This window comes from Sorex araneus, chromosome 11 (genome assembly GCF_027595985.1).
Source record: "Sorex araneus isolate mSorAra2 chromosome 11, mSorAra2.pri, whole genome shotgun sequence".
Lineage (NCBI taxonomy): Eukaryota > Metazoa > Chordata > Mammalia > Eulipotyphla > Soricidae > Sorex > Sorex araneus.
In genome coordinates, this window is record NC_073312.1 from 22,145,695 (window position 1) to 22,161,485 (window position 15,791).

The 15,791-nt window shown below is 46.1% G+C and overlaps 1 protein-coding gene across 1 annotated transcript; it reads right to left on the reverse strand.

Moving 5' to 3' along the window:
- Nucleotides 1-5,015: 5,015 nt before the first annotated feature.
- GSTO1 (glutathione S-transferase omega 1) lies at nt 5,016-14,077 on the reverse strand. The gene is made up of 6 exons (XM_055119641.1): nt 13,926-14,077; nt 13,646-13,754; nt 9,501-9,723; nt 8,868-8,966; nt 6,679-6,785; nt 5,016-5,540 (listed from the first exon to the last, which is right to left on the reverse strand). The coding sequence occupies exons 1-6, from the start codon at nt 13,957-13,959 to the stop codon at nt 5,387-5,389; spliced, it is 726 nt and encodes a 241-aa protein (XP_054975616.1). The 5' UTR covers nt 13,960-14,077; the 3' UTR covers nt 5,016-5,386.
- Nucleotides 14,078-15,791: the final 1,714 nt, after the last annotated feature.

Below are 15,791 nucleotides of genomic sequence, written 5' to 3' on the forward strand. Positions count from 1 at the left end.
GTTGCCCTCACCCAGAGGGGAGATTTCAAATAGTTGAGAGAAAATAGATCCATATTCTAAAGCAAAAGGTCATAAGAAAAATATGAAATTCTCAAAATCAAATTATCACTTGGTATTTTATGTGTGCTAACTCATTTCATCCTTAAAATGTCCTACAAGAATTGTTTAATTATTGGGGGCAGGAGTGATAGCACAGCGGGTAGGGTGTTTGCCTTGCACACGGCCGACCCGGGTTCGATTCCCAGCATCCCACATGGTCCCCTGAGCACCACCAGGAGTAATTCCTGAGTGCAGAGCCAGGAGTTAAGCTCTGTGCATCGCCAGGTGTGACACAAAAAGAAAAAAAAAGAATTGTTTAATTATTACATTTAAAAAAAGAGTAAACTTGGAGCCAGAGAGATAGCACAATCAACCAGGGTTTGGTCCCCCGCACCTCATGTGGTCCTCACCCAAGCCCTGCCAGGAGTGGACTGGAGAGATAGTGCAGCCTTGTGTGCCCTGCCACCACATAAAATGCTACCCCCAAGTCCTGCCTGGAGTGATCCCTGAGCACAGATCTAGGAGTAGGCACTGAACACGGCCAGGTATGGCCTTTCTATCTCTAAAAATCCCTCACCACTAGTAAGAGGCAGACACAGGATTATGAAGACAAGAAGTCTGGCTTCTTGGCCTTCATAAGGGTCAATAATCAAATTAAAATCTCAGTCTAGGCAGTGATCCCACAACCACTGCCATATAAACAATGGCCCAGCTTTATAGCTTCACGACTAGTCTCAGAAGAGATGCAAGCCAAATCTTTGAAACACATAGGTACACTGGTCTTTGGACTGAAAACTCTGGGGCGCCCTCTGGAGGGGGGGTCAAGTCCCCAACCTGCTGAAGCCCCAGCAATTGTACCCACAACCCATAACCACCACCAAGCGAAAGGCCCAACTTCATCGCTTCATAACTAAACTCTGCAGAGATGCCAAGCAGACAAAACTTCCAGAGACATCAGTTATAGGGCTGAAAACTCTGGTATCTTCTCAGAGTGGGGGTGGGATGTCCACCCCACCTGGCTGTACTGCTGGAAGCCCCAGCAGCGACATTCACATCCCACAGCTGCTTCTATGCAAACTGGCTCAGCTTCTGTTTCACAACTATTCTAAACCACGCTGCTGAAATACATGGGTAGCCTAGTCTTAAGGCTGACAACTCTGGGATGTCTTCAGGAGGGGATGCAGACCAAGAACTGTCCCAGTCCTACAGATCCTGGAGCTCCTGGAACTTGCAGCCACTTATGCAGCCGCTCAAGACTTCCAAAGTTCACAACACTGACAGCCCAGTAGAAGCATAGAAGCCAACATGCTCAATAAACAATATAACACAGAAGATTCAACTATCAACAAACAGCTCAGTAAACCCTCAGATGGTGACTCTAGTGACTGCACTGATATAAAAACTTGTAAAAAAAAAGACTTTCTTTTACTGAGCTAATTTTTTATAATTCCAACAGCCATTTTATTAAAACAAGCGATATAAAATAAGTTGTTTTGTGCCTGCTAAGGTGAGTGGGAAACTTGGGACAATAGTAAAGGGAAGGTCACATTGGTGATGGGATTGGTGTTGGAATTGAATGCCCAAAACAACTATATTATGAACAACTTTGTAAACTATGGTGTTTAAATGAAGTTAAAATTAATTTAAAAAATCTCAGTCTAGGGGCTGGAGTGATAGCACAGCGGGTTAGGGCGTTTGCCTTGCACGCGGTCGACCCGGGTTCGAATCCCAGCATCCCATATGGTCCCCTGAGCACCGCCAGGAGTAATTCCTGAGTGCATGAGCCAGGAATAACCCCTGTGCATTGCTGGGTGTGACCCAAAAAGCAAAAAAAAAAAAAAAAAAAAATCTCAGTCTATGCTAGAATTGGAAAAATTACCTCGTAAAGCCTGAGTAGTAAATATTCTAAGATTTTTGAGCCATCTGGTCTCAAAAAATTTATTCCATTTTGTCGCTGAAAAGAGTCATAAACATGTAAGTTAATGGGTGGGACTGTCTTATTTATAAACACTGAATTTGAATTATATTCATTAGCAATAACATAGTAGGTAGGGCGTTTGCCTTGTACACGGCCAACCTGGGTTTGATTCCTTCATCCCTCTTGGAGAGCCTGGCAAGCTACCGAGAGTATCCCGCCCAAATGGCAGAGACTGGCAAGCTACCTATAGCATATTCGATATGCCAAAAACAGTAACAAGTCTCACTTAAGCAACTCTTTGATCTTCATCTTCCTCACTTGTAAAATGAAAACAAAAATATTTAATATATTTGTGAGAACTGAATGAAACTGTGCTGATGATCCTCAGTAAAGGACTCAGTGTACTTCAAAGTTAATGACTGATACCAGTGAATAAAAGAGACATTTTTAATAGCATAGTGCATTCTGAGTCTATACCCATAAAAAGGAAATACACTGTAATTGAGCTCTGCCGAGCACATTAGACTTAAAATTCAACTCAGAGTAATACTTACTTCACCAGTTAGCACTTTAATGCCAATTGAATGGGTTCAATGCTGCAGGCTACACTTCAGTAATGTGGTTTTTAATCTTACCTCGGTACACTATAGTTTCCCTAGAAAGATTTAATTATAGCCTTTAAACTTTTCCTTACTTGTTTTTTAATCCTCTGCAAAATTTCCTTCTATACCATCTTATGTTTACAACTCCATTATGCTGACCGACTCAAGCAAGAAACAGAAAGTGAAGCCCTATTAGACTTACTCCAAATCTCCAGCTACCTGAAATACAATCAGCTGTTTTGGAGATATCGTGAACTTCAGTCATGGGTGATTATAAATTAAGCTGTCAAGGAAAATAATAACACCACAGAAATGTCTTTACTTACATGAGTTTCTGTTTGGGGAAGGAGAGGAAGTAAACTTTGCATTGCAACTTATCAAAAAAAAATCAGTTGAGGTGGGAGGGAACGAATAGGGGGCTCATATTACTCCCTGAAAGTTGCAAAAACTGGAGGAAATTATCTTACTATTTCAAAAGCATAATTTATATGTTATTTACCCTCTATTCTGATATTGATCACCATGTTCAGGTTAAGTGCAGAAAAAAAAGATTATTCCAAATAGTACTAGATTTGAGACTTCTTTTTTTTTTTGGTATGGATTTGATTGTTTTCTTATCCTTGTTTGTATGTTTGAAAAGATAAAAAAAATTGTAACATTTTGATATATTATTTTGAACAAGCAAAAGGCACAACTTCAAGATTCAGAATCTAAAGCAACATTTGTAAAATCAAATAAAACCCAGAGTTTGGAAAAGAACATCATGCTTCTTGTCAAGTCCCAGGAAAAATAGCAGTTTGTCCAAAAGGTGGATGATCCTCTCTGACTCAACTTCTAAACGTCAAGAGCTGAAGATTAAAAGGAGACTAGAACATATGTGAATGTAAGCAGTAGTTCTCTTAAAAAACGTGTTGAAAAGCTGTAAATTGTGACTGGATTTCAGTCTCTCCAGCGTTTTTGGTGATCTTGGGCCAGATCACATCTCTCTAGGTGTTCTCGAGGGTCCAGTAAACAGTACAACACAGATGTGATTTGGGAGGAAGTAATTCAGGTGCTGGATGGGAAGCACTTAATACTGTGCATTTGTCTGTTATCTAGTAAACATTTAACATTAACTATTACTATTTGCACCTAACAGGGGAGACCCAAAGCTCAGGGTCCTGGAACATAGCTAAATTAGTGATGCTATTTAGCACCAAGGCTAAAATTTAGGGCTGAGAATTAGTAATCTGGGTCCTCTTTAACTTCTTCCTGGGGCACATTAGAAAAACACTAACAATTTAATGAGGGGTTCTTTTGTTCTCGAAATCAAAGGCATTTGCTTTAAAAGCCCTGTTCTTGATTCTTAGAATACGACCTTGTGTTCTGTTTGATGAAGACAGATCTTTAGGGCAGGGGCTATCTGTGGGCTGGGGTACGGGGGGGGGGGGGGGGCCGCGGGGTTTCAATCCCGCACAAAGATCCCAAGACATTGAGCCAACGGTGGCACTCCCACCCTCCCCAGGTGTGTCGTCAAAACCAACAAGATCTTTGAATAAACGTCGAGGTTAGTAGGTCTTCCTTCTACGGATGGGACAAAACAACAACAACAAAATGGTAATTCTATTCTGAGTCCAAACATTCAGAAAGGAACCTCCCAAATTCAGAATTGACTTCAAAACCCTCTGCCCTTCAAACAGGACGCGGGCGGAACAGACCCATCAGCGCCTGCGGCGAAAGAAGCCCCAACACCTGCCGCTCGGCTGACGGAACCGGATGTGGGGCAGCGGCCGCCGGCGCGGGAGGCGGGGCCCGCTCTGAGCCCGCCCCTTGGAACGCGAGCCTACCCTCTGACTGGCCGCGGCGCCCAGAACTTCGACCAATTCTCAAAGCGCTTGGAATCGCTTGCAAGTCGAACCAATGGGCGGGCGCGTTACAGGCTCCCGTGAGTTGTGAGTGGCGGGTCCCCGCGAAGGTGCGGCTGGCGGGTGGAAGCTGGAGAGAATGGCTGGTCGTGGCACCCGGGCGCTCGGTTCTGCATCCACGTGGAGTTAGCCGGCGCTCGACCGGCCTGGAGGGTGATACAGGCAGATGCCGGCGCAGACGGGTGCGCCCGTAGCCCGTCGTTGGTGGTTGGTGAAGGGTGCGCTGCGGGTAGAGCGTTTGTGAAGTCACCGGTTCGCAGCTGCGCCCCAGAGCGCCTACATCACTGCGGGGCGGCGGGGGCTGGGGGCTCTTTTCCAGGCTGGACCTATCCCCCCCCACCCCCCGAATCGGGTAGGTCCACGGATCGGGTGTCACAGTAACGACACGTGGGAGGTCTGTTGTCCCAGCTTGGGGTTTGGTAGTGGAGATCTAACCGGGATTTGAGATGATGGAGACTAGACCCACCTAGTCTCTTGGATCTGGTGCCTTTTGGGGAGTGGGATGGGCCAGTTTGTGAGCGGTGACGGTGGCAACGAGTGACACGAAGCTGCTCATTGGGAGTAAAGAAAGTTTATTAACTCTGAACCCAGACTTGAAACTTTTGCACCTCTCCAGTTAAAGACAGGTTATCCCCATGGAACTCCCCTCTAAAAGGTTAGAAATCCCGATCGGAGCCCAGCTCTCATAGGGTGTTCACAGCGGGCGGTGCAAGACTAGAACCCACGGCACCTGAGATGGGAAGTGTTAACATTCCCGCTGGAGGGCCTCGAGAACACCCCACAATTGGCATGAGGTCAGATCAGAGAAAGTGACTCAGTGAGATGTGAGAGCACTTGGCAGAATAAAAACTTTTTTGTTTGTTAGTTTAAACAGTACTGAAGGGAAACGGAAGACATGTCTTCATTGCTGACTCCTGCCTCCATCAGAGCCCGTAGTCAAAGGCCTGGGGGTCATTCTGCACGTAGAGATTGAAGAACCCACGCAGGGTCTGTGGGTCAATGAGGAGTGCTGATACCACCGGGTCCTCCCTCATGGCTGCCACCCAGAGCTTGAGTTTTGGAGAGTGATCTAAGCACCTGTGGGAGGGGTGGAAAAAGGAAGGCATGAGCTGGGTTGGCCAGGATGGCATTTATTATAGTCTCCTGTATATTACTGGTACTCAACAATTTCATTTTGTTTTCCTCTGTTCTTTAAAAACCTTTCTCTTAAATGCACATGATCACAGAAGTTGAGATATTTATTTCTCAGGTTTTTGTTTAAGACTAGAGGGAAGTGATTTAGCATGAAAACCTGCCTGAGTGGGGAGACTGATAACTGATATGTGTTTTTTTGGGGAAGTGGGTGTGCCCTGGTATGCTCCCCAGTAGTGCTCTAGGAGTGAAACTCAGCCTACCTGCGTGGAACCTGACCAGTTCATTGCTCGAGCTTGGTATTGTACTGCTGGGAGCCCTGGGGGCTACACCTGGCAGTGAGTTCTACTTTCAAGGGGGTAAACGTGGAGATCTAGCACATACAAAGCATGTGCTCCAGCCTTCTTAGCTATCTCCCTGTCCCAGACTGCTTTTATAAGTGAGAAAGTGAAAACCAAACAAGGATGCAACAAAATTAATGTTTTGTGGCCAGATTGTGATTGGGAAACTGAATAGCTCAGAGCTCCTAAGAAGTGGGAATAAATAAAGTAGCTCCAAATGTCATACAGGATGGAAATGTGTGGGGATCTGGCAGGGAGGGAGATGGGAGGAACCAGTGGTTAATACTTCAGGACAATCATAAAAATGTACATCATGCGGTTATTTCGCCAGGAAGAGAGAGTAAGCTTTTAAAAACAGGCTGGGGAGAGAGCACAAAAGAACTACAACATATGCTCTGTATGCGAGGCCTTGATTCCTGGCACCACACAGTCCCTTAGCACTGCCAAGTATAGCCCGTGAGCACTATGCTATGAGCATTCCCTCATAAAATCATTTTGTTACATATGATAGAATTCTGCCCTAGCTCCAGCACCCCAGAGATGGGGAAGAATGGTGAGTGGAAGGTGCTAACAGACCCTGTGTTGTCCAGACTCTCCACTGTCCAGTTGTATGACATTTTATACCATCTTATTAGTTGTATATGCATTGCATATTAAAAACTGCATACGGTTATCATACAAAATATTGTTTCCAAAAAATATTCCATATGTACTAAAACATGCACACTATTGAAATGTCTTACTCGTTTAGTTCCAGTACTTCCAGTCGTTCAAACCAGGGCCACATGAGGTAATCGATCATAGAAACAGAGCTGCCACCAAAGAAGGTTGTCTTCTTATTGGTCAGAACCTAAACATAAGACAGAAGAACACATTGGTGTGTCTAACAATGCCTCATCAAAAACAATGAAAGCATATTGAGCAGAGCAAATGAGAGCAGCATCTTTTGTACATCTTTGATGATTTCAAGATGACATTTTGTCTCATGGGTTTGAGTTTTTAAAATCGGTTAGTGTGGGATAAAGTAATCAACAAAATAAACTAGAATATGAGTTTGTATATCTTATATACAAACGAGTATAAAAGATCTTTGTAACACATCTATCCAACAAAGGACCGGTATTCCAAGTACAGAAGTCCTAGGAGTCAATCAGAAAAAAAGTGAACAACCCATTAGAAAATATGGCAAGATGTGAACTTCACAAAAGTGTTCAAGATTACTAATCAGGGAAGTGCATATTAGAACCAAAATACTACTCACACATCCATCAGTATGGCTAAAAGGAAAGTTAGCAAGGTAATGGGACGCAGCTCATACAACTTGCCCTTAACTCTACGTGTACAAAAGGCTGAGTGCATACATGTTTTACAACCCAGTAATTTAATTCCTTGGCAATGTGAATACATATTCATTAACCAAAAGATACGTGTAAGAATATTCACTGTATGGCCAGAGCTCTTGCCTTATATCAACCAGGGTTCAATCCCTGGCACCCCATGTGGTCCCCCAACAACACCAGGAGTGATCCCTGAGCACAGAGCCAGGAATAAGTCTTGAGCACTGCTGGGTGTTCAACCTAATATATCCCTGGTTATCAAAATCAAATACATTAGAACACTGTAAGAAGACACTATGAGGAAAAATATGGTATAATCAAGAACAAACAAATTCCTTATTCTTTATGAACTACATAAAGAATATATACATGTAGGAAAATCCACTGAATTCAGTAATGCTAGAGGGAAATTCAACATTTAAAATATCAATTATTCCAGATTCACCCGGGTTCGACTCCTCCGTCCCTCTTGCAGAGGCCGGCAAACTACCGAGACTATCCTGCCCGCATGGCAGAGCCTGGCAAGCTACCCATGGTATATTCAATATGCCAAAAACAGTAACAACAAGTCTCACAATGGAGACATTACTGGTGCCCGCTTGAGCAAACTGATGAACAATGGGACAACAGTGCTACAGTGCATCAAATTAAAGGCTGACTTGGGTCATCTCCAGGACACAATGGTTCCCTGAGCCTTCCCGGAATGAGCCCTGAGTGCCACTGGGTGTGGCCCCAAAATTAAAAAAAAAAAAGTTTGATACATATATATTTGATATATACATATATATATAAAAGGTTGTGCAAAAATCTCCAACAAATGTCATACTAATAAAATGTTATGGTATACTCCCTAAGAATGGTGAAGGGTTGGGAGCAGAATGACACAGGTCACAGACCCAGATTGCAGTTTCTGCTCTGCTCTGGGGTAAAGACAGATCTGGGCTTCCCAAGCACACCTGACAAACTCTGTGGCGGGAGATGCTTACTATATAAAATGGGGGAAGAACGAATGAATGGTATATAGGATCTTATTACAGTTATGTCGCATTTCTAAATTTATGAACAAGGACGACATAAGCATGGAAAAATAAGAACAGGTGACGAATGGTAAAAATAAGGAATTTTCTTTTTCCTTTTTTTTTTTTTTTTTTGCTTTTTTGGGTCACACCCGGCGATGCACAAGGGTCACCTCTTGGCTCTGCACTCAGGAACCACCCCTGGCAGTGCTCAGGGGACCATATGGGATGCTGGGAATCAAACTCACGTCGGCCACGTGCAAGGCAAATGCCCTACCCGCTGCTGTGCTATTGCTCCAGCCTCTCCTTGTTATTTTATTTTTTTTCTTCTTGTTATTTTAATGTGAGGGTAACAAAATGTTTTAAAAGCAAGTTCATGACCATTTTTTTTAAGGCACTTCACATATATATTTTTAAAGTACTTTCCCTTTTAGGGAAAGCTGCAGTAAACTAAAATTTCTTATTTGGTATTATTACTAATGCTATGCTGTGATCTGGGAAATGGAAAAATAAAGAATAGAGCAGAGAAAGAAAAGGTGGGTATGCCGCATCAGTCTAATCAAAGAAGGAACGGATTACCTCCTCTAGCTTGCCAAATTCTTTGCATAATTCTTCCTTTGGGGCAATACGATCTTCCTTAGTTTTACTTCGAACAATGCTTCCTATCAAAGGTGGCACCTAGACAGAAAAAAAGTTTCTTAGTCTGGGAATAATTACACTGGCCCTGCCCTCCTCACAAAAGTGTGATAGAACCAATCCCAGAGTCGGTATTCTAAAAACTTCAAAGGAGTCCCAGCTTTGTGTTCAAAGAAGTCACGTATTGATGCTCTCAGAACAGTGCTCCCCACTGCCTCTGAGACCCTCGCCACTTAGAAACAGCTTTGTGGTCTAAAATGATGTATTAAAAAAAATAAATGATGTATTTATTCACCATCTTATAAGCTAAAAATAGCAGAACCCATGTTGTTGTCTTTGAGTCAAAAATCACCTAAAAGGACATTGAGTGGGAAACTAAACAAGTAGAAGTGACATTAAGCTGGAACATTCCAAAATAATGCTCAGGCCTGGCATGAGAAGCAAGCACACACCACAGCCAGTGACCTGAGTACTCCATTCTCCCATTTGTGCACCCGCCCCTCCCAATTCCAAGGATAAACAAGCAAAAAAACCTTTTTCTGGAGTTGCAATTTCTTAACACACACACAGACACACCTTAGAAAATAGTTCGAAGACCATCTTCTGGCGCGCTTTCTCATACGGGTCATCTGGAAATAGCTTCTTCCCGGGGTAGGCCTCGTCCAGGTACTCACACGTGATGGCAGATTCGCAGATGAGTTGCCCCTGACTGTTCTCCAGAACTGGGACCAGCCCAAAGGGGTTCTTCTCAAAGAACCACTCAGGCTTATTTTTCAGGTTGATGTTGATGACTTCATGCCTGAAAAACCAACAGTTTTATATCCTGTCCGTCTGCATCATCCTCTCATGCCCTGCCATCCATTTTGCTGGTTCAACAACAAATTTAGGAGTCAGCTCAGCCTTGATTCTGTCTGCTTCCTCCTCACATTGCACCCCCACCTCACCATTACTACCTCCTGTTCCCCTCTCTACTCCAGTCAAACCACCAACAAGTCTTGATAGTTTGGTTCCAGGTCAGGTTCTGATTTTATCCACTTCTCAGCATTAACCTCCACTTTGAGCAAAATCAGCATCATCCACCACCTGGATCCCTGTAACAGTCTCCTAGAGGCCTCTGCTTCCTCAGTGGCCTTCCTACAGCCCATTCACTCCTGACCTTTGACTTGGGTCAGGCCACCCTCCTCCTTACAAGCCCTTGATGCTCCTTGCAAAGCAGACAGACTAAATTTCTTCCCAGGAAGAAGTCATTGAGGATCAGGAATAGAGGATCCAGGGAGCTGGGAAGTACCTTTGTGGGATGCAGTGTTTGACCTGAGAGGAAGCGGAGGAATGGCAACTGTGGGGGTGGGGGGTGGGGGGCTTTAGGTGGGGACATGATTGGTAAATTCAGAGAACAGAAACAAGGCCAGTGAGCCAGAGGCAAAATCATAAGAAGGAGATGTGAAAGGTAAACAGGCATGGCGAAAATAAACCAAAAACGGGCTGGAGCGATAGCACAGGGGGTAGGGCCGACCCAGGTTCTAATCCCAGCATCCCATATGGTCCCCTGAGCACCGCCAGGGGTAATTCCTGAGTGAAGAGCCAGGAGTAACCCCTGTGCATCGCCGGGTGTGACCCAAAAACCAAAGAAAAAAAAACCCAAAAACAGTGCCAAAATACATACTCAGCAAATATTTGTTAAATGAGTAAGTTGAGAATGCTTTAAGTCGGACAACATGGGGCCAGAGAGAGAGTATAGCAGGTAAGGTGCTTGCCTTGCATGCAGCCAACCCTGATTTCATCCCCAGCACCTCATGTGGTCTGCTGAACACTGCCAGAAGTGATCCCTCGGCATAAAGGTAGGAGTAAACTCTGAGCACAGCAGGGTTTGCCCCATCCCCCCCAAAAAAAGACTGCAAATATACATGATATTCCATTTGGGGGTGTGTAAAGATATATTGTAAATTATATCAGATGAAAATTCTTCAACTGTGTCTCCTACCCACTACACCAAAATCATGGTCAAATTCAATTCCTTTCATTTAAATGAATAAAATAGTCCTCACTTTTTATAAGGCTGTAAGGGAATAATAAAAATTCCATGCATGACTTGAACTTCCAGATTAAATATCTCAATGGTGGTAATTTCTTTATAACTTGTGTGGACACATCATGTAATCCTAAACAGAAGAAACCTGGGGACATTCGGCCACATCCAAGTTGTAATTAGATCTGACTTGTAAACTGCTCAGATTATAGAGGACATGAGGAAGGTTTTGTATTGGTTATACTGGATACTTTTTCAACAACAGATTAGTTATTTAAGAATAATACACACCCACAACTTTGGTTTTTATTTCCTCATCCTGGCCTAGAAAGAGCATTGCTTTTAAGGAATCAAACATGTAAATCCTCAGGGGCTGGAGTGATAGCACAGCGGGTAGGGCGTTTGCATTGCAAGCGGCTGACCTGGGTTCGATTCCCAGCATCCCATATGGTCCCCTGAGAACCGCTGAGAGTAATTCCTGAGTGCAGAGCCAGGAGTAACCCCTGTGCATTGCCGGGTGTGATTCCCCCTGCCCCCCAAAAAAGCAAAAACATGTAAATCCTTAGAGAAACAAAGGAACATCCGGTTTGAACAGGAGCATGGGGCACAAAGTTCATGCCATGACATGAAGTAAACACTCAGCTATAAGCCACTGCCTCCTGCCAAGGAGCTCTCAACATTTCCGAAATTTTACACTGGAAAAACAATAGGCTCGCCTTTATAAAGTTCTCATATCATGCCTTTTGGTAACTTGGCCTTGTAAGCAACAAATTAACATACTAGGGGCTGGAGCGATAGCACATCGAGTAGGGCATTTGCCTTACACGCACCTGACCCGGGTTCGATTACCAGCATCCCATATGGTCCCCTGAGCACCGCCAGGAGTAATTCCTGAGTGCAAAGCCAGGAGTAACCCCTGTGCACTGCGGGTGTGACCCAAAAAGTAAATTAACATACTAGCCACAAACTGGAATATACCCTCATTAGAAAAAACCCTATTGTTTGTGCCATCTGGCAGTGGACTCCCCCGCCACCATGCCTTTTCACTATTCCTTTGGAAAAGTGACGGAGAAAATAGAACTGTTTCTAGAGTTCCAAAGGGCATATTGCCAGAATTTTGTGTCCCTGCATTCAACTATGCCCTGCATCTAGATTATTTCATTATATGAGCACAAAATGTTTTTCAACAAGAGCTGGAGAGACAGCATAGTGGGTAGGGTACTTACCTTGTATGGGGTCAACTGGGGTTTGATTCCCAGCACCCCATAAAGACCCCCAAGCCCCATAGGGTATGGTGCAAAAACAAGAGTCTTTCAATAATCCAATCTGAATTGTATTTGTCTTATAGTGGAAGAATTATTATGACCACTACAGATATTACAGCATTTTGGATAAAGTTTTCTTTGTCATAAACAATTGTATGTTGAATATCTTGCTATGAGTTAAGGATTATAAATTTCATCCAACTGAGATGCAAATCTCAGTGAAGCAATACTAACCCCCAAATACTAGGGCTTATTTTAGAGTGCATAATTCTCTCAGGGACCAGAACTGCTTAATTCTCTCCTCTAGAAGAAAACTTAGTTTATAAATTCTAAGCACCCTGAAAGTTTTTTCAGCACGGGGGGCTTAGTAGGCCACAGAGATGGTCCAGGTTAGTCACAGCACTTCAGCTCCCATTCTCAGCACCACCAGGTCCCCTGAGTACCCCTGGGGCCCCCTGGAGTGCAGGCCTCCTTAATACCCCCCAGCACTGCTGGATATGGCGCACTGCCCCCCAAAGAGTGAGGGTTGTGTTTTAACCTTCCATCCCTAAAGTCTGTTCAACAGGTCCTGGAGGTGAGCTGTGAGTGACTTCTGCGCCTTTCCTAGGGATAACCCCCCTTCTCATTTCAGGGGCGCTTTGTAAAAGACTGCCCTTTTTAGGCTCAGCCACTTTTGATATAACTTAACCATGCATAACTACAGGAATAAATTTATGCTGCAGAATTTTAATTTAGCAGAGTCTGGCTTCCACCCGGGGGTGGAAGTATTTGGCAAAAACGGAGAAAGGTGCTTGCCTGGCAGGCAGCCCACTTGATTTTACCACCCCTATCACATATGGTCCCCTGAGGATCCCCTGGAGTGTCCCTGAGTGCAGCAGAACAGGAAAGGCCACACTGGCGGGAGGGACGCCCCAAACAAACAAAGTAGGCCATAAAGTCTAGAAAGTATTGGGGCCGGAGAGATAGTAGAGCCGGTAGGTAGCTTGCCTTGCACGTGGCTGAACCCGGGTTTGATTCCCCGCACCCCAGAGGGTCCCCCGAGCTCCGCCTGGAGTGATTCTTGAGCGCAGAGCCCGGCGTAAGCCCTGAGCACCGCCCGGTATTTAAAATAATAATAATAAAATAGTAATAATAACAATAAAATCTGAAAAATAGCAAACCACTGGATCAAACAGAAAAATGGGGGAGGGGGGTTTTCTAATTCGTTAAATGGTTCATCAACAAAGGGGCGAGAGAGAAACGGTCCTAGACTGATGAAATCCGTCGTTTTCTGGGTAAAAACTATTTACGATGTGCCCCTTTTCCCTCTAAAACGTTTGCTTAGCAAATACAGGCATCTCAGCAGGCCCGCCCGAGCCTTCCACCCCCATCCCCGCGGGCTCCTCGGCGAGCGTCCCCCGGCCTCTCCCCGGGCCCGCCACGGTCCTTACTCGATGCCCTTGGCCTTCAGGACCAGGAGCGTCCTCTTGGCGAACGGGCAGAACCTCATGCTGTAGACGCGGATCAGGCCCTGGCCCACCGGGCCGGGGGCCGCGCTCCCTGCGGGAGGAGAAGCGGAGGAAGGGGGGGGTCAGGAAACGGGAGAATGCCCGGGTCCCCCCGCCTCCCGCGCCCCCCGCCGACCACGGCTGGGGCCTCCCTCCAGGCCGCGGCGCCCGCGACCCCCGGGGCCGCCGCCGCCGCCCCCCGCGCCGGGCAGGCCCCGCTCACCCTTCGCCAAGCTCCGCGCTGACCCTCCCGACATTGCGGCGCGGCGCTGGACGAGCTCGGGGCGCCGGCGGGCGGGCGCTGCAGGAAGTAGGTGGGTCCGCCCCACCCTCCCCCACCCTCCCCCTCGGAGAAGGCGCGGCCCCGGCTAGCGCCAGCTGCGCACCCCGCGCACCGCGCTGCAGCCGGCCGAGCACCCCGGCCGAGCACCCCGGCCGCGCTCCCCTGGCTCCCACGCTGGGCCCCAGGCTCGGCTGCCCCTCCTGGTGCGGTGCAGGGGAAGAAGGTCCCTCTGCATACCGTGTCTGGCCCCAGGCCCTCCTAGGGGTGTCTTCTCTCGCTCTCAAGACCACCACCGGGCCACCTGTAACTTTTTCTGTCTACACTGGTGGAAGAGGATTCTTCCTCCGTTTCCCTGGTCACAGGTCAGGAGATAGTCCATCACTGCACTCCCTGGAAATGCAGTACACGCAGCACACTACTCCTAAGGCCGTCAGAGTTCAGAGATACTGACGTCCGTGGGCCCCACGGGTGACTTACGTGAAGCAGCGAGGAGAAAGACGGTCACTTTCTCCCCAACCGCCTCTACCACCAGGCACCCAGAGTCACTGGGTTCTTGTCTCGCGCGGAAAAGAATTTCAGGAGTAGACAAGCAGTGAAGTAAATAGATTTTATTTAGAGGTTTCTGAGGGAAGGAGGAAGGGATAAGTGGGAAAGAGAATAGTGAAAATAACACACTCAAGAGAGAACGCGGGCTTCTCCAAGGGTGGAGGAAGCCCCTACACATAACCCAGCTTTAGACACAAAAGTATGAAAGCAAGAAAGTACACATCTCAAGAGGGGAGATGCGGGCGACACACGTGCTCGGGGACACATGTGCTCGGCCACTGGCCGCGTAGGCGCAAGAGGCACAGGGGATCAGGCAGCATGTGCACGCCCTTCCTTTGTTCAAGGTGTCTTTTATAGGGTTTCTTCAACCTGCCCCAACATGAGGCTTCTTTCCAGGTAAAAGTTCGTTGCTAAAGAGGTTGCCAGGGAGCTTGGGAGTGGTAACGGCCTTCTTTGGGGAACTTCCTAGGCAAGTTCCTATTATCCTCAATTATCCTCTGGGTCTGCTGATGGTTTCCTCTGGGTCTTTTGTTTTCTTAAATCTGCAAGTCTTAAGAGTCTCCTTCCCAGAGATTCTGTTAAATCTAAATTTTCTTTGCCAAGGGTCTTTCCCTATGCACCTGCCTACATCAATACTGTCCAGCATTCTGCCAAGGCCAAGGCAGGGAAAGAGGTAGCAGCCTTTCTCAGCCAGAAAACGGGAACAGTCCTGACAGGACAAAGAAAGTCTCCACAACCTCCAAGGTCTCTGAACCAGCAGCAGAGCACAGCTTCCAAAGGGCTTAAATGATGCAAATAGCCCCACAGCCAATTGCTGACCAATGAACTGCCAGGTCTCAAAATCCTACCTAGAGCTGTCAGAGTACCTGAACCCAGCCCGGCTGCTAAGAGGAACAGCATCAGATAACATGGAGCAGTGGTGAAAGTTAGTGCCACTGTGAAGATAACCTTTCTATCTTTACTCAATTAAACTCTCTCTTTGAAACTTTTAATCTCCTGTCCTGTGATCAATTTTTGTTTTTTCTCTTTGAGCCACATCTGGTGATTCTCCATGGTTACTCCTGGCTCTGCACTCAGGAATTACTACTGGCAATGCTTCCGGGTCCATGTGGGATACCTGGGATCCAACCCAGCTTAACTGCATGCAAGGCAAATACCCTACCTGAATACTGTCGCTGAACCCCAACTTTTGATGAGCCTGGGCGCATCCAGGATCACTGGACACTGTCTACACTGCAAAGACATCTGTGCCTGTGTATC